This window comes from Cariama cristata, unplaced genomic scaffold (assembly GCF_000690535.1).
Source record: "Cariama cristata isolate BGI_N322 unplaced genomic scaffold, ASM69053v1 scaffold7687, whole genome shotgun sequence".
NCBI lineage: Eukaryota > Metazoa > Chordata > Aves > Cariamiformes > Cariamidae > Cariama > Cariama cristata.
The window spans coordinates 10,657-29,774 of record NW_009624886.1 but is presented as its reverse complement, the minus strand read 5'-3'; the positions used below and the strand labels follow the sequence as shown (position 1 = coordinate 29,774).

The following is a 19,118-nucleotide window of genomic DNA, read 5'->3' as shown; positions in this document are numbered from 1 at the left end:
CCAGGTAGAACCCTCTCATGCAGAGGGCGAGGCCAGGCAGCAGCCAGAACCACAGAGTTCAGCTCACAGCAAAGTCCATGCAGAAAGCACAAACCCAAAGAAATCAACAAATGTACCTTTTCATTTTATTGCTAAAATCCCTACCATAAATTTCACTAGAGAGGAAGTTTCTTTTTCTCCAGCTTCCTACTTAGTGTCCTTGAGAAAACAAATGACACCACACTCAGAAAAAAAAAAAATCCCATAGCGGTTTACTTCGCACTTCCCTGTACCTTGTTATGCTGAGTGCTTCATTTAGAGAAGGCTGACCTCCCCAGCCTTCTTCATCCCAGTGCCCTTCGCCGCAGGGACACACCAAGGAACACGTTTAGCACTGGAGAGAGGAGCCGGGTGGATGTTCCAGCGCAGGCAACCCTGCCGACTCAGCATCCCAAAGGGGCGCGGAGAGTCAGCGTGACAGTGACTGCTGTCTGAGAGGTGATTTTCACAGGAGATAGAGGAGCAGTGCTACAAGCACAGAAGCTGTGAATACAGCCATTAAAAGCGAACAAAGTTATGCCCCTTGTATTTCATGGGTGCAATTTCTTCCATAGGTCTGGGCAGGGGCCCTGGCTTACCTCACAGCAGTTCTACACAGTACAAGCCTTCAAACATTGCGTCTTCCAGCTTTTCTTAGCAGGACACAAAAAACATTACAGAGGGGTTCGGCAGGGTGCAATGAGTTACCGCTCTGAGATGTCCTAAGTGTTATCTGCCTTACCTGAACATCCACAGGGGAACAGGAAAATCTATACATGTATTTTACTGTGTTTTACATAGATTCTCACTGACTCCTGTGAACAAAATGGCACCGGTTTGTTTTGCTATCAGCCATTAGGTGTAACAGAAGGAAGGAAGGAAAGTGGAATGGACTTTGCATTACTTAACAGTCAGCAAAACAGACATGTGCACCACAGGGCTTCATAAGCGGCACCAAAAAGAAGATATGTAGAACATTTCAAGTCACGAAAGCCAAGGACAAAAAGCATTGATTAGGTAGAAAGGATTGTCTTCAAGAACTAAATGTAAAGTTCAGAAACCCAAGGTCTGAATTGGGCTTGAAAGGTTTTGTTTATTAAAGGAATACATGTAAACACCAATACAACATAATAATACATGTTAAAGGAAAAACAAAAAAGTAGGATTTTTTTTGTGCAGTTAACTCCAGACTGTGCTTCCTTTAGCAAAACCATTATCTGAGTCAGTGGTAAGGTTACAAAAACCTGTAGTACGTCAAAGGCGCATTTCTGGCAAGCCCTCTTGCCAAATGCGCCATTCCTTCTAGTTTCCATGATCTAGATTGCCTCACTACTAACATACTTGAAAAAGAAATTTTTTCTGTGTCAATTAACTAAACCAAATGCTTTGCAGTGAGAGTGACTGGTCATCTGGTTTCTGCTAGAAGAGTGTTTTCCTTCTGCTGCTCACAGAAACCAGCTTGTGCTCCTGTGCTATCTTAGCCCGCCTTTACTTGCAACCAGCACACGGGCACAACCTGAACAAGAGAGCATTTTAAAGTAACAAGGAAAATAATTTTTTTACAGTTATCGCCAGGCAAATGCAATGGGACAGAACAACACGGTCAACGACATTATCTGGTGGCTGGGCTCGAGAGCCCCGGGGACGGAGTCAGGTGGCCGAGGGAAGGGAGGCAACGGGCCCCTTGAGCAACGGGCCCTCTCCAAAGTCACAGCCAGGGCAGTGCTGGAAGGAAGCTCTGGATCAGCTTGGTCTCCGCATTAGAGATTTCCGACCCGCTCAGCGCAGGAAGTTGTTCCTGTGGCTCACCTGAGGGAGTTCCTGTTATGAAGCCAGAGGGTGGTGGGTTGAAATACAGTTTCTGAGAGTGATGTAATCTTGGACAGCGCTCCGTAGGCAGTGATACTAGTGACCTGGTTACAACCTGCGGTGTTGTTACAGCCCCTCTCTGCTGGCCTGGTGATCACAAGAAAGGGAAGAAAGAAAAAAAGAGGGGAGTGGAATAGTTTTAAAAGGAAAAAAAAGTTTCCAGATTTCCTTTGTTTAAAGTGAAGCATTTTCCTTTTCCACTTTATTTGAATACACCGACCTGGTGTCTAACAGATGGAGACTGTGCAGATGCACTTTTGGGAGTGCCCATAAAATACACTGCTAAAATACAAACAGAGAGAGACTTTTTTTTTTTTTGGGGGGGGGAGTTGTAAATTCAATAATCATTGCTGTCACCTCGCTTTCCCAAAGGAATTTGCCCTTTGTTCTCCGGATAAAGCTGGGGAGAAGAAAAAGAAAAAAAAAGTGAGAGCAAAGGGAACATTTAGGAAAAAACCCACAGATCCATAATGTGTAGAAGCGTCACAGCATACAACATTTGTACATCAGGAACCCATACAAGCATGGCTGCTTAGCAGCAAGAGCAGCGCACAGCAAAATATTCTGCATGTCTGATATTCTTCTCTCATTCTCCAGACCTTTCCAACAAACAGGTCAGCTAATTGGCTCATGCCCAAGTCTTATCCACCAGGGTTTGCCGAGAGATGTCACTTAGTCATTTGGCATGAGCAAATCCCAGACTTCTTCCTGTTCGAGCAGTGAAGTGGGTGAAGGCTTTCTTTGAATTATTAAGACTACTAACAAACAAACAGGAGAGTTCAGAAGCTTCCTCGAGCAGATGAGCACGAGCAGAAAGGGTTTTTCCTGAAGTAGCAGCTAAAAGTAGGACACTTAGGGGAAGTAAAGTTCATTAAGTGATAAAGTGGTGGCTGCAGTGATGAAAGAAGAGTTTTTCCTTTTTTAATCTATACACTTATTTAGCATTATGTTTTCTTGCTCCTTATTAGAGTGCTAAAGCAGTGTTACCTGGCTGAGGAAAAGAAGATTTCCCTTTCTGTAGTGACTTTAACATGTAGCTCATCAAATACAACAGAGTCAAGAGTTTTAAACAGACATTGCCAGCCAACAAAGTACAACATTTGACAGCATTATTTGCCTTTTATATGCTCTTTCCACAGTGGGAAATGATATGCCATTTTCAAGACACATTCCACAGTATTAAGCAACAGCTTTCTTAATTTTTAATGGATATATTATTTTTAACGTGTCAACTTTTGCATAAAGCATTTTAGTATTTTATTCAGCATATACCATTAATAAATTATTTGCTCCTTCCACCCCCCACCCCCCTAGAGCTGCACTTAGCATAGGGAAATGGTCTATTGACACTGTAAAAGATACTTTGAACTGGCACAGTCTATAGACACTTCCATCATCAGACAAAGCACCAGGAGCACATTCCTGTTTCTACTCAGTCAACAAGCTGGCAGTGCTAAACATGCTGCCCAGCAGTTTCATCAGAAATCACCCTTTGGTGAAAAGACTTACACACACATAGCAACCAGGTGCCGTAAAAATAACCTAGCACCCTGTACAACCAGTGATTCCTATTAAAAGTGTTCACTTTTGGCCTAATTGCTCTGGTATCCTTTAGTCATCACATCCAAATGGTTTGGGACATCCAAAGGAAGCAAGTCAGGGTGCTTCTGTGCCAGAGAAACTTGTCCACTTGACCTGAGTTTGTTCAGAGGGCACGCATCTCTCATCTCAGCAGTTCTGCCCATTCTATAAGGGCAAAAAATGGATGAGATTTGATGTCTTCAACACCAGCAACGCCAGCACCAAGACGCTCCGCAGGATTAAACTGCAAAAGCTCAATATAAAAAGAAAAATATATATGATTCAGTGAGTAAGAACAAAAACAACTGCTTAAAAGTTTCAGAAAGGTCTAAGGTAAGGGACATCCTACTGTTTTCCTGCTCTATGAATTACTTTCAAAAGTGCAAAAGCATACTTGAAATCCCTAAAATCCAGTAAATGGAAGACGACTCTCCTTTCCTTGAGTCTCAGTGTTAGTCTTCAGAGACTACTGATCACAGCATGCAATTCCCTGAAGCACTGCACACTGGGACTTCATTTTAAGAGTAACCTCATTTAAAAAAAAAATAAAAAACACCACACCACAAAACCCACAAAACAGAGAGCAGCAGCCAGAGCGTGCATCAGCAGATCTCTGGACCCTGCGTTTGCTTCATGTTAACCTTTGCTCACACCACTGCCTTACGGAGACAGTGGTCTGTAACTTTGGTTCATAAATTGTGAATAGGTCCTAGAATACCAGGATATTCCAGACAGTTCTCTATTTCCAAAAAAAAAAAAAAAAGAGTCCTACAAATGGACTAAAACTGAAAAATCAAAACCCCACTGAAGGAAACAAAACAGTGCAATGGCTTCATGGAAATTTCCTAAAATTCAGCACCTCCTTTGCTTTTTAGTTGTACATCACATGCTGAATTCATGTGAAAAGGAAATCACAATATTTACATCTGTTTAAAGATACCAATCCATATAAAAGGGAATGCAAAGGTAATACTCCAAAGAGACTAATAAAGACACACAAAAATATTTTCCAGTTTTAGAGAACTGTTTAAACTCTATTCAATTACAGCCAGTACAAAGGCATGATTTCTTTCTTGCTTTTTTCTGCCATGGCTAATAGGATAACTTCTCCCAGTTGTCACTTGGAACAATGTGTATTCATATCTTAATGCACTCCATATCTAAGAGAGTCTACATCCATAAACATAGGAATTTACACATTTTAAGATGGCTTTGCTATTTGCAGTCATAATGTCACATAGTAAAGGTAGCTTGGTGACAGTGAACAGTGCTGGTCTGACATCTTCCACAAGCCGGCAGAAACAGATACAGCCAGGGTTTCTCTGCCTTCTCCTGAAATACAACCAGCACCAGCAGGGGAAAAGTAGGCACAGACACCTATTTTCTGGAGTTTGTCCTTCCAGAAGAACTTTAATCTTAGAAAGCAGATGCAACACAAACTGCAGTAGACACCTATTGAAAAGTCATGTTGCATATTTTGTTGGCAGTAAAGCCTGGAGGTGCCTGAAAAAATATACTGGGTGCAAAGTACCAAACCAACACAAAAATAACAACTTCATCTTTCACCAAAAATAAGTAGATCTCTGTTCTTTTAGAAGCTGGCTAAATGAAGGAGGTGTTTACAACAAAGTCACCTGCACTGGAAGCCACAGCAGGAGACAAGGTCTGACAGAGTTCTCTGTATAGCTGAACATTGATCCCAGACAGTTATTCTGTGGTGCTTTGACCTGTTTACCCTTGGCAGTGGGGGGAAGGAAAGTCGCAATGACAAATTGCTATCCATGCCAAGAGAGCTTTCTTCCTTTTCCTGACAAGGCTTCCTCAACAATGAATGGCAGCTTCCTTGGATAGTCACACAACAAAAATGTGATTTACTACTTCATATAGATGAACCTCCACCAGATAAGTCACCACCCTACACTAGAAGGCTTAACCTAACAGGCACTGGAGTGACTGTTCTCTGAACAGATACGGCCTTGTAATATATCTGCGAGTGGCAGAGATATATTTGCCATTTAAACTGCAAGTGGCAAAAGCGCCACTCTTTGGCATATTTGAAAACAGGCAATACATTACTCTGCAGTGGAGAACAATCCCACACTGGACTGGATGACTTCATTTGTCTTCACTTCTAGTCTTAATGGGAGGAATTCCTTTCACCAAGTGGGGTTTTGCTTTCCCTTAGCCATTTGAGTCCTGTAGCACCTGTGGGTGAGGGTAACAATCTGCTACCCTCTAAAAACAATATAAATGCCAATTATACAAAAATGGGCTTTTTCTTTAGTCACTCCCCTTTCTACCTTTGCCAGAAACACACAGGCACACGCTTTCACCTTCAGAGACTTCATGTCATCTATCAAAATAGCAGGTCCAAACACCTCGTTCCATTTCCATTAATCATTTCACAGTAATGGCACAGAAATCAGTCTGTCACCGGGTCTTTTGACTCACTGAATTTTCAAAATCTCTTTTCTTCGTTTTCTTCAATAACTATTTTTTCCACTCTGCTTTGTTCAAATCTACATCTAAGTGATGTCATTATTTATGCATCCACTAGCAAGATACTCTTCAAAGCAGAACAACGCAGTTCACATATATCACTAATTCTGCTCAAGTGGAATAGGTCAGATTCAGGCATCACTTCCCCAGTTATGTCAAAATTAACTAGAAGGAAGATAGCATTACCTGAAATTCAAGACCCTGTACTACAAGTTTATTCTCTCAGTCATCCAACCTAAAGCTAAGAGTAAACTAAAACCAGCAGTCAATACTATTCCCATTGGTTTGAAAATGGTGTATCAGTCTGAAAGATTGTCTATATTTTAGGGTTTCCTACTCTGCCTTTTGTCCGACTTACCAGTTATCTTCTTATTACAGAAGTCCTGTATTCACAATTTAGAGTACTCTTCTTAACAAATGGCATCCAGATTTCCTGGAGAACAGCTACAGATTTTCAACCACAGCAAAGTCATAACTTCTAATCAGTGTGTTACAGGTTTCATAATACTTAGAGCGATCTTGTTGAATTGGCATCAATATTTTTTAGTTTACTTCAATTGTTTAATTCAACATTACAAATGTTTCCATGAACATTTAGGGCAGGATTCCTAAAATATTCATGCATCACCAATAGGTGTTTCCAAAGCATTCAGCATTGACCAAAGGGGTTCTTTGAAGAAATGGCAAAGCACCCTAGTTTTCTGCAGAGACACTTAGCAGCACAAGTCAAAGTTTCCAGATACAACAAGACAGCTGGGCAAAGTTCATCAGTGCTGACAAAAGACCCATCCACTTTCCTATCAGCAGCTTTCTGGTTTTACATTTACTTCACTAGAACAACTTAGGTTGGTAAGTATTTGTCTAGTCTACACGCGTACCTATAGAAAACAAATTTTCCCCTCAATTACCTGCTGAATCAGTGATCTGGCCTCCTTTGATACATGGTCTGGTATACTCAAAGAAGTGTGAGTGTTTATTCCTGATGGATGGCACTCAACCAGAGTCTAGAGAAGAGAAAAAAAAAAAAAAAAAAACAAAAAAAACCAAAAAACCAAAATCAAAGCAGGCAGATACATTTACTAATTAAAAAACTGTAGTGTTGGATTATCTCCTAGTATACATGCAAATTAACATGCATAGCTAAAATTTCAGCACTTCCTAGTATGAAGTACTGATCCTGGGAGGAATGTCTACAGGCACTGATGTCTCCCAGAGATATGGTTTTAGAACATTTACAACTTAGTTCTTGTGCTCTACTGCTCAAACTTGAAAAGTCTGGGAATTTGGTGGACTTTGCTTTCTTTGTTCAGAACTGTCAACTAATTACCAGTTTGATTTGGCTGAGCACTCTTTGTCTCAAAATACCAAATTAATGTGTAACAGCAACATATGGCTTCTACACTGTCCCAGGAAATAATACTGAAACTATTAGGGCAAAAATTTTGTAAGTGTACAGAAGGAATGTTAGAGAACTTTGATTTCACTGTGGTTAAGAGGGCAGCATGGGTTTTGGTTCTTTTTTCAGTCCTGAGTTTGATACAGCTTTATCAAGTTGTTCTGCTGAAGCTTGAGCATATTTCTTTTCTCTGGTCCCATGCAGACCAAGCAAATTGAGCGCACTCAGGTCGGGAAAGCACATCTGAGAGGGACAAACAAGGAAATCACAACTGGGCACAGGACTTGTGAGAAAGTACTGGCCAAGAGGTCAGTCTTCTCAAGTAACTTGCCCCCAGCCCTACCTTCCCGGTGAGGAGCTCAAAAAGAATGGCACCCAGACTCCACCAGTCGCAGGCTTCTGTCTCTTCTAGGATAGCGCCAACCTCTAAACACAAGACATTTCAATTAATATTAAAAAGGTCAGTTACACCTTCAAAATTAACATATATTTACAAGGTGACTGTTTAATGCTGACAGAACATATACTAAATACCACAGAGCTTTCATTATGCCTGCAATTTAGTTAGCCCTTTAGCCACCTACAGATTGCATTGTTCACACACAGTGACGCTATACATTTCATGCATAATTTGACTTTTCTGTGCATACATAGGCATTTTCAAGGCTTGTAGGCATTACGGTCAGGCTTTTTCTATACTGGACTAAGACTGGACAGCGACAGACAGTAAAGCAAAACATGTTTACAGAATTTACCCTGGTCAGAAGAGCTGGATTGACCAGAGTGGCTTGAAGCATCCATAAAAGCAGCACAAGGGAGATTATAATAGTCTACTGAATGCCTTAGTTTTGCCTTAGAGGGCAGGATGCGTCTCATGGCTAACCTACACCCTTTGCTGGGATCACCATGGCAGGTTTTTCACAATAGCCTCTCTGGTCTGTTGGGAACCAGATGGAGATGCCAAATCTACTTCACATAGCCTAACCACAGCCAGCAGCTCTGTATTGCTACAGTTCAGCCCAAATTGTACCTGAGTACAAAAAGCATCGAGCCAGCACCCAACACTCTCATTGCTGTTCATGCACAAGAGACAGCAGAGAGGTGAGCTGGGAGTTACAGAGTCCCGTTTCATACACATTCACGTATTCAATAGCATGATGCATGCAGAAAACTGGCCCTTCACTGACTCAGGCTTTAAACTACAAAAATTATTAAACACAAACACACCACGCTGTCTGCTCTAAAACAGGCAGAAAAACAGATTGCAATGAAGATGAAATCTTCATTTTGACTGTCAAAAAAACCCGCAGAAGCTGCACTAAAATAGCTTTGGTGGCAAAAGCCACACCAGCTTCCCAGCAGAGGACAACAATTAGCATACAGTCACACAGTCGCTGCTGGGAAAAGCATTGTGGCGTGTTCAAAAAAATCTTGCTCATCATTTTATGGAGCTTAGCATGAGCATGGCCAAGGAGAACTACAGAGGAGTCACACTCCAGGGTCAGGGAAAGGAAGGTGGTCGCCGCAGACCTCCCCAGCTGCAGAGACGCACAGAGAGGCTGAGCAGGGGGCTGTGCAGAGGGCTGCCCCCCAAGCAGCTGCTACAGAAGCTGGAAGACGCTCAGCGCCTTATAGGACTAGGCTGCTCTTGCAAGAGCAACAAGGAAGGATGGCTCAGACATTGTTTCTTGAGGTAGGACATCCCTCACACTGAAAAGTTTATTACAGTTAATGGTGTTTGAATGCCCAATACATCACTGTAAGGGTGCCACACATTAGAATTTATTCTGTTCCTTAGATTAATACTTCTATCGGCATCGAGAAACTTTTACAAAGATATAATGGCAGCCACATGAGGAACTGTACCAGCATAATTACATGCATTGTTAAAATGTTTTAAGATCCCAGGCAAGCATCCAGATGAAGTTGAAATTATGGTAAATTGAGAGAATTTGTGTAAGGACCAAAATCTGTTCTTGCAATTTAATTTTACTTCCCTTCAGAAAGGCAGACCTTCTAGGTAACTGTCCTTTAAAAAAGAAAAACAAAAACCACCAAACTCAGGCCTTTCCATGTGAACCAGCTGGCAAAGGTTTGCGTAGCATCTCTTGATGAAACCTACTGAATGGAAATGCCTTTCCAGTCTGATTGTGATTTCCTAGTGCTGTATGTTCCAATCATGTACATTCAAAAATAAGATAACATGAATGGAAAGTAAAATCTAAAACCAAATACTTTAGGTTTCTTTAAAGCAGAGTTTTCTTTCCTGTGTGGCTTTAATCCGGTGGATATTGTAGACCAAGAGAGCTTCCTTCTAAACAAGTGAAGATTTTTATTTTCAAATTAAATTCCACACTTATTGCAGAGTAAGGACAGTAAAGCCAAGAGTTAAGATTGACTACTACTTTCTCAGTTCCTACACTACTATTAACTTCTTCATATTGACACATCTTAAATTTTCAAATAATGCCACAAAAGGAAATAATCTATTCTTCCCCAAAGACATTCAGTGGGGATAGGCCTCTTGAGTTACAGCCCAATATAAAAAAAAAATATTCAAAAAGCAAAAAAAACATCATTCTGAGCATGGGGAAAAGAAATACTACAAAAAATTCATTTCTGAGTTTTGGTATTATTTCCTTTTATGTTGGCAATCACAGACGTTGATCCAGTTCTTTGAAGCATCAAAGTTACGCTGCCTTCTTCCACAGAATCACACTGTTCATTATAGGAAGTTGATGCAACCTCACTTACTTCACTGATGAAGAAAACGGACACAGAGTAACAGTCAAAAAGTAAACTAGAGTCCACTTCTTCAAAATCCAAGCTCCTATTTTCAATTCTAAGAACACTTTCAATATATGCCAAGTCAAAACAAATGTCATTGCAGATCTCTTAAGAGAGCAGCACTGAACTTTTCCATCCACTTTTGACCGTGACCAAAATGACACAAGTGGGATAAATTGAGAACAGTCAAGTAACACAGATTGCTCCCTGGGCTAAAGGGTTCTGGCTGGGTTCTCCTGCACACAGCAGAAACTGCACGACAAGCCATGCGAACCAACACCGAACAGAAAATGGAAATCTCGCTGAGGGGAACAACTGAGTATCCTTTTTTACAAAAAACTAAGTTTTAGCTCAACTTTTCTCCTATTACCCAATCTCTGCTTTCCTACAGCTTTCCCTAGATCCCAAAGTTTCCTTACTTCAGATTAAAATAAATGTTTTCCTTAAAAAAAAAATAAATTCATTGTGAATACTACAAATAAACGTGTTGTTTACATTCCCTTACTTCAAACAGGTCACATTACTTCTGATGCAATACACTGATCATAATAAGTTCAGGATATCACATCAATATTACTGCATTTTATCTTGACTACACATCATGGGAAAATTTAGAAACTATAGATTATGAAGTGCTTTCAAGTGATACAGAGTAGATAGCTAATGTAATATACCACATAGGACATACGCTTGTTTTTTAAAGCTTTAATATTGCAATAAATCTGAACTACAATATCTGCCTTCACTAAGAAAACATTTTAATCTCAATCCATCAGCAAAGTAATTTAGACAATGAATGGTAGCGACCCATAAGCTTAAGTGAATAACATGGGGATATTTGTGCCAATTCTTTACTTCACGAACCTTGAAATCAAGGACCTTATCCACATTTGTACAAATATAAACGTGCACATGTGTGTGCACGGTGTTGGTGTTTCTAGGACTAGCAGTACAAAATATTCATATTCTCAAATACAAAATCCTTTTAAATTGGCAAAGTAAAAAAGTAGGGTGGAAAAAAAATAAATAAATCAGTAGCTCTTCCAACTTTACTGCAACTTCATTGCAAGGGAGAGCTTTCGTCTTTCTCCCTTCCCCAGGCATGCCCATACACCATCTAGCACCAAGTAGCACATGTCAACAGCAGCCGTTGCGGTAACTGAAGGGAAGGAGATTTGTAAAATGCTATCAGGTTCAGATAGAGACAGATGGTTCAGGTAAACACCTTCAGTACCCAGCACTGTCCTCCTTCCAGAGCAGCTGGTCTCAACTGAAAGGCCACTTCTTTATGGTTTCCATACTTATCTCAATATTTGCATTATACACAGTAATACCTTACTTCCTGATAAAGGATACATAGCTGACAACGCCCTGTATTTTTAAACAGAAGTGCTGGTTCTAAAGTAAAAAAGCAGAACTTCACCTCTCTTGAATACACATCCTTGATGAAGTTATTAACCGTAACACCAAGGCTGATTTTCTCATTCTTTCTACAGCACCTTAACCTGAAATATAACCCTTCATGCTGAAGGATATCAAAGGCTTTCACTACCACACCTCAAACATTTTCTCCCAAATACAGTTTCCTCCAGGGCTGACAATAAAGCCTCCCGACTAGCACGCACAAGCATTAGTCAACATAAAAGAAGCCAGGCTTAAAGGTGGACTTAGACATTCACTGTACAACTCAGGCCAGATGGTTTGAGAATCAGCAAGAACAAAAACTCAATCAAAAACTTTGTAGGATAAATTGTAATATCCAAAAAAAAATGCAACTGAAGTCAGCTCACAAGAAAATAGGCTCTAGGTGGAAGTACTGCTTCTCCAAACACCCAAGAGTCAGGAAGGGCTTTGCATTAGGTGGTTTTCCTGGAATTAAGAAGGAAACCATTTGACTGTCGGTGGATTGATAAGAATTTCAAATCCTGTGGAGGCCTTTTCCTTTACCTCGTGTTTCAAGCAGAAACAGCATAGCTTCAAGTATCATTTCTGCACTGCCAAGAAAACAAGGAGACCCATCTGAACTCCCATCAGGTGTCTGAAACCGTTCAGGAGGAAATGGACTTGTCCAACATCCAGAAAACATCACACACGATGTTTTCCCCTTCTGTGGCCATTAAGATAAACAGTATTGCACAAAAAAAAACCATTAGAGTTGCTTTGGAAATTCTATTTACCTTACACTCATTTAATTTTAAAAGCTTACTATTTTATCATATTTTAATATCTACATACGTAAAGAAGCATTTGCAGAGAACCAAATAAAATGAGTCCAAGCTAATTTACTCTAGGCAGATTCAGTCAGCCAAGATATCATATGGTACACTCACTAAACACATCACACAAGCAATCTGGCATTAGTTAGCAATTTATAAAATACAGTATTGAACGATCTATAGTTAAGTATAAAAAGTTTATCATGGTCTTTAAACAATAAAGTAGTGAGGCAAGTCCAATGAACATCTACTAAGATCAAATGGAGTATGAAAATAAGAAGTTTCATCTTAAAGGTATTCAAAAACATATCAGCATCTATGTTCCTCTTTGGAAGAAATTTCACTGTGTCACTAAAAGAAAAAAAAAAAAAGAAAAAAGAGGGAACTGTGTTCTTTCTTCCTTTTAGCAGCCCAAGATGGAATTAAAACTTCCTCTAAAATAATCAGGTGACAAAAGAGACAAACTTTTTACTGCTCTGTTAGCAAAACAAAGCAAACACCAATTAACCTTTTGGCTAGCTCCCTTTATTTCCAAAAGGCATCTCCTATGCTATCTTCAAGTTTTAGCCCCATCTGTAATAATTATAAAAATTTTAAAAGCTAAAAAAGAAATTAAATAAAAAGAAAAACCAACCACACCACACAGGTAAATTACAGTTTCTTCCACAGTTATTAACTGGCTTTTATGTCAACCAGACTAAAATACCAGATTTTTACAAATCAACAGCTTCGGTAAGTCTTACTGCTTATTCTAGTTACAGAGTCTATGAAAAACCACAAGAATACGTACTTTACCTGAAATATGTAGTGTACTTGCAATAAGTCTGAGTACAAAACCACATCAGATTATTTTCAGAAAATACCTGATTTTCTCCCCAAACCTATCTTTTCAATTACCTACTCCAGGTTCATGACATCTTGCTATTTTGGGAGCAGACAGTTGTCATTGTTTTCTGTGAGACACTCAGGTGTCTTAGGAGAGCTGTACCACTCCAAATCGTTGTTGTAAAGTCGTTACTCCCAGCTTCAGACTAATCAGTACTTTTTCTGCAGCTCCAGATCCTTCCTCGTTATTCATGCCAGCCATGTTATTTTTCATGTTCTTTAGTTCTGTTTCCTATTGCTTTTCAAATCAAGCTAGCCCATCCTTCTGTCTTTGCTGCTCAAAGCTCATTCACCTGCCCTGGTTTTTTTTCCTTTCCTTTTTAGGATTATCCCGAGACATTAATGTCACACAAAAATCTAGGACAGAGTCAGAGATAAAATCTAGGAAGTCCAGTCTTACACTATAACCACGAGACCAGCCCACCCCTCGACACCTCTCAGGGTCAATGGCACTTTAATCTACCACAGTTATTTTGCTTCTTAAACAATCTACTCAAATTAAATTACTATAATACAGAATAGCAGATTTAATGAGCGTCTGCAAACTCCTACTGAAAAACACATACACAAATAATATGCAGGTTTTCCAGCATCAAATATCTATTTGGTAAACAGAGGCAAACAATTTTTTCCTTATTCAGTAAACAAAAATTATAGCATACAGGCTAATAATAGCAACCTAGCAATTTTTATTTTCATGCCATATGTTTTAGGTTATCAGCTGCACTTTGCATCTGTATTTTCAATTGTCTAAGAGCAGAAGTGACATCTTCATTTGGGAGTACGAAAATCAGGTTGCACATTGAAACATTTTGGTCTTTTGTTTTTTGGAACAAAATCCTTTACCCACAAAGCCTTCTTTTTGCTTAGGTTTTGCATTGTGTACAATTAGTACCAGGTTACATAAAACCAAATATACCATATATTTATGTGTGAGTTTCTGTGAAGGCTAGTTTGTGTAAATAAGGCTTGATTATAGCACACAACTTATGAAAGCATCAGAATAATACGATGTGTTACTGATGGCCAGTTTCCTACTTACATTTTCTATGAAGCTAAGCTCCCTTTGGCTTTATGATCTCAACAAGCAAATCTCCAGTTTTTAATAAACACAGTCTGGTGAAAACTCATTGTTTGGACAAGAAAGAAAAAAAAAAAAGACTCCAAAGGCAGCCCAGTTCTGAAATCTCATCCTCTGAAAACACTACAGGGATGCGACAGAACGCATCCCCATTGCTGGAACAAGAACTCGGAGCGTTCACACATTGTATTTACACAAGATGTTAGACCAGCAAGCCACTTCTACAACATGACACTTCACAGGTTAGATTGAAAAAGTACCTAAAAGATTTCTCTTTGTGAGTAAATCCTCAACTTAATCTGTTTTAGTTGAAGACAGTCTTGACTAGGCTGTAGCTGTAGACAATTTTGTCTTTCTCACAGGTGTTAAGCAGAGGATGAAGGGGCTTTTTTTAAAAAAGTTACCAATTTGATTTTAAAAATCATGACTATCAAGAGTGGAATATAATTATTACTCCATTTAAAAAGGTAACAACTCTTTATATTTAAGATCACAAAGCTGGCAAAATCGATAAATAACAGAAGGTGATCATTTGCATTTCAAAATTCATCTATCTTGCTTTTCCCTCAATTAGACCAAAACATGTTGATTCACAGGTTTGTGCGTGTGTTTGTTTCTTTTTTAAACTTATTTATAGAGTAGAATAATGGCCCCCCTGCTAGGCTGGCATTTGCTCAAGTTTCTGTCCATGTAAATTGAATCTGTTACTGGAATTTTCCCCCCTTCAGAATACCAAGGCACATTAACCAAGAGATAAAGAGATACACTGCTGATACTATCAGCCACCAGGCAGGTGGATAATGCGAGGGATTTTTTATTAGTTTTTGTGGGGTTTTTTGGACAAATATGTGATAAGAGTTCTCAGGGGGCATGGAGACCAAAGGGCTGTTTAAACAGAAGTGAATCATTCTCATCTGATCTGCTAATAACTTTGTATTCAGACATCAGCTGCTTAGCACACTTTAAAACATTCAGAAAGCAAAATTACTACAAGAGCAGGAAAGTTAAAGAAAAAAACCATATAAACCTCACATTAGTCACCTTAACCGTATTGATGCAGCAGAAATTCTCAGTTACAAGTGCTTAATTTCTTCTTTAAAAGCAAATAGGTTATTCTTGGCCAAAACTCCCAGAGTTTTACTCGAATTGGTGTTGAGATTATAGGGGATGATTTATAATCCATCATTTCCCTTGTGGGTTAGAGAAACAATATTTGACTTATCATAGGTGAACAGCAAAGATTTAGTTTGGCCATTAATCAAAGTGTAGCACAGGCACTACTTTTAAGCATCTGCAGAGCGCTTTGTTGTTGCAGTAGCTGGTTCAGCATGAACTTTCTTTTTTTATGGAGTAGAACTATGCAGGAGCAAAGAGAGCTATCCAGCTTTACCAACAGATTCAACAGCCCTATAACGCACCACGACTCTGAGCTTGCGAGTACAATTCTTGATATGCAAATCGTTACAAATAAACCGCATCTCCCAGCTCCAGCTCTTACGCGAAGTCAGGCCACTCGGAGCCAGCAACAGCAAAATCCATCAATGGTGCAGTGCCACCTGCCGGCAGGAGCGCGGAAGTGCCGCTTCTTCCAACGGATTTCGCCCTGCTTCTAATTTATGCACGATATAAAATGACAATTGCCATTTCATACAAAATTAATCATATTGCTAGTGGGGAATGGTATGCAGCTTTTTAAACTCTCTCCTCTCTCATCTTTTTGCCACTTCTCCACTTACAGTGTTTGCATTTGTTCTATTATTTTATGTATACACTGCATGATCTCTTTTTTACATATGCAGTCACATTGCCTCTCCGCTTTTTGTAGGATAACAAGAGCTGAGCAAGTCCTTGCTATTCATCATGACAAGGATCTGATCGCTGTTTCTGTACCAATACTACCTTGCTTTGCTTTAATACAAGGTTACAACCTAGGGTACTGAAAGTCTCAAATACAAAATCCTAGATCCTGCAAGCAAGCTCCACGTAGTTGGAGCTCTATTCTCCCCTGGGTCTGAAAAGTTTCAACATTAATACATTATTATCCCTAGCCCCTCCAGGAATTAGATTCTGATACATAAATTGTAGAATTTAGACTCCATGTTTTCCTTCAACCAATAAAGCAACTTAAAATTTAAGTACGTCCTCAGGCACTTCACTGCTAAGCACATTATAATTTGTGCTATAAAATTAACACCTGAAACCTTATCAATTAAAAAAGATAAAATTGTTTCAAATACATTTTTACAACTTTCACGTAACTCTGCAATACAATTTCCTACCTATTTTAAATTGAAGATATCCTACAATCTGTTTAAATTTCACATTCATCCTCTCCTTTTTCTGCCTCCAAAATTTGCTCCTCAAAAATCAATGCAAAAAAAGAACTGCATCCCAAGACTCATCATCCGTTCTCAGTCTCCAACACCAGACCTAAAAAGACAGTGTTTTGATAAAGACTTCTTCCCTTTCTTGCATACTTCTAATGAGTGCATTTAAATAACAAAACATCGGAATCACGTGACACACGAGTTACCATATCCAAATCCTATTCTCTCCCGAACTCTGATGAAAACATGCACCAAGCTAAACACACAGAGACAGAATTTGACAAACCAAATTTCACTGCATCCTTCAGTTAGGTGAGAAAAGGAGAGGGAAGGCTGAGTACCCAGATGTAGGGGAGCACAGCATACAATGCTGGAAACAGCAGGAAAATTGAAAACAAGATAAAGACGCACTTTGAGTCACTTTATTTAGTCACTGTGTTGTATTATGATAAGACATCGTAAGACCTGATGAAATTTTGTGAATATCACTTGTTCGCCTCTACAAAACTGTAGCACTTCCTTCAGCAGGCAGAAAGCAAGCTGTGAGAAACATTTACCATCAGTTTTTAAAGCAACTTAAAAAGAACAAAAAAAAAACCAACAAAAAAACCCCAAACTTGCTGATTTCTTTTAGTGTACTGAACTGAAACATAAGTATAATTTGAAAATCCTTATTGCTAGAAGCAACTTGAGGAGCAATGCTATCACGATAAAAGGGAGACATGGATTCCAGGGACATGGTAGACTCCTTAAAACGAAAAATTATCATCCAAATAATGTTTTCTTTTCCTGTAACATCAGAACCTAAAGAAAGCCGACTAACACAATTATTTTTTTAATATTGATCAAATGCTCTAGAGCAAGATTTACCAGCAGCAGTAGCCCTAAGAAAGCTGCTTTGGACTCATCTAGACACCATTATTGAAGATACAGATATTAAATCATTGCTCAGAATAGAATGGCACTTGGCTCCAAATTATATTTTGTACTGCTGAGTTATACTGAGTATTACTCTCCTACGCAAAAATTAGCATGAAATAGCTATACTAAAATAAAAGTATGCTTTGCAGAGATAACATTAAGATCAAGAAATATGAAAGGTAAGAATCATAGAGCAGCATCAATTCAGCCATCTTGCATATATCTAATACTTGCATTTGCAAATCTTCATCTTGTAGCTCACCCGTTACAGACACACAAAGCAAACTGCAGCTTGGGGTAGGGCAGAGAGGGCGGAGAGGAGAGGGCAACTTAACCAAGAAAAGCCCGAATGGATACCATACCTGTGCTGTGAGGTGGAAATAATGATGGTGCGGAAAACTTTATTCTTGCATTTGGGGACTTCTAAATATTATTTCAACTGCTCCCTAAACACTTAATTACTGCAGGAGTTGGCTGGTTGGGGCTTAGGGGGCAAAAAAAGCTTCTCTTTGGATCCTCATTAAAATACAGAAAAATTAAGCTTTGACTTTCACAGCTCATTAATGATGACAGGGTGGGAAAAGGCTGCACTTCCATCTTTGCTGCTACTCAACTAGGGAGCGCTTTGTTAGAGGCTGGGTTAGGGAGGCAGGAAAATGCCTCTTTCTAACAGGACATCATGCACGTTGGCAACCAGGACACATTTCTATTTAACAACCACAAGAATTGCTGGGATTCCCCAATTTTCTTGTTCTTGAATTAAAGTGGGGTGAGGGTAGAATGAAGGTGTTGGGTTTGCTTTGACAGGAAAAAGAATTCTTTTCTGTTATACCTGCCCTTTTGACTTGCACCTGGATAGCAAAGATTTTATTTACTATTTATCTCAAGAGGCTGGCATTCAAATTTTTGTTGAGATTCTACCACCTCTATTCACAGAAAGCAGTTCCTTACTGTATTTCAGTTGCAGGACTAAGTCACAGAATAAACACCTGATGTCAAACTAAGTCCAAAACTTCCATTGCTGATAACTCCTATTTTAAATTTTTCTGAGCACATGCGCAGACTCTGAGCTTGAGGACTACCTGCATGCCAAGTCACAATGCTTAGCCAGACCACACACTCGGCAGAAAGAGCATCTTAGCATTGCAAATTCAGAATAAAAAAGAGAAACTGAAAATCTGAATAGCCTCCCATTAGTCATTTCAACTCTAGAAGTAGTATTTTTAAGCTACTTATGAAATTATTAAAATACAAAGTTATAAACAAAACACCTGATTTTTGGCTGTCACTACCATTTGACCACTATATTAGCAGAAAATAAATCGGAAAAAGGAAAAGAGGGAGGGCTCGGTTTCAAGTGCTATCCTTGCTATAAAAACCCAAGAGATATTGATTTTATCACCCTCATGATTGATGAAAGCAGTTCTAAGAAAAGAGCTCTCTAAACTATTTCAAAGCCCACTGTCGCTCAACAAAAATGTTAGAGGCATCTCTGAGCTTATTAGGGTTGTATTTTTGAAACTGCTATGTTTCCCCCC

At 39.3% G+C, this 19,118-nt stretch overlaps 1 protein-coding gene across 1 annotated transcript in view; it reads right to left on the bottom strand.

The window, feature by feature from the left end:
* Positions 1–3,009: 3,009 nt before the first annotated feature.
* RPS6KC1 (ribosomal protein S6 kinase, 52kDa, polypeptide 1) overlaps positions 3,010–19,118 on the bottom strand; it is a 20,583-nt gene continuing 4,474 nt past the window's right edge. The window contains exons 4-6 of the mRNA XM_009703357.1: positions 7,707–7,789; positions 6,876–6,971; positions 3,010–3,721 (exon numbers count right to left, since the gene is read on the bottom strand). Of these exons, the coding sequence (XP_009701659.1) occupies positions 3,611–3,721; positions 6,876–6,971; positions 7,707–7,789 (290 nt within the window). The 3' untranslated portion in view covers positions 3,010–3,610. The remainder of the gene's footprint in view (positions 3,722–6,875; positions 6,972–7,706; positions 7,790–19,118) is intronic.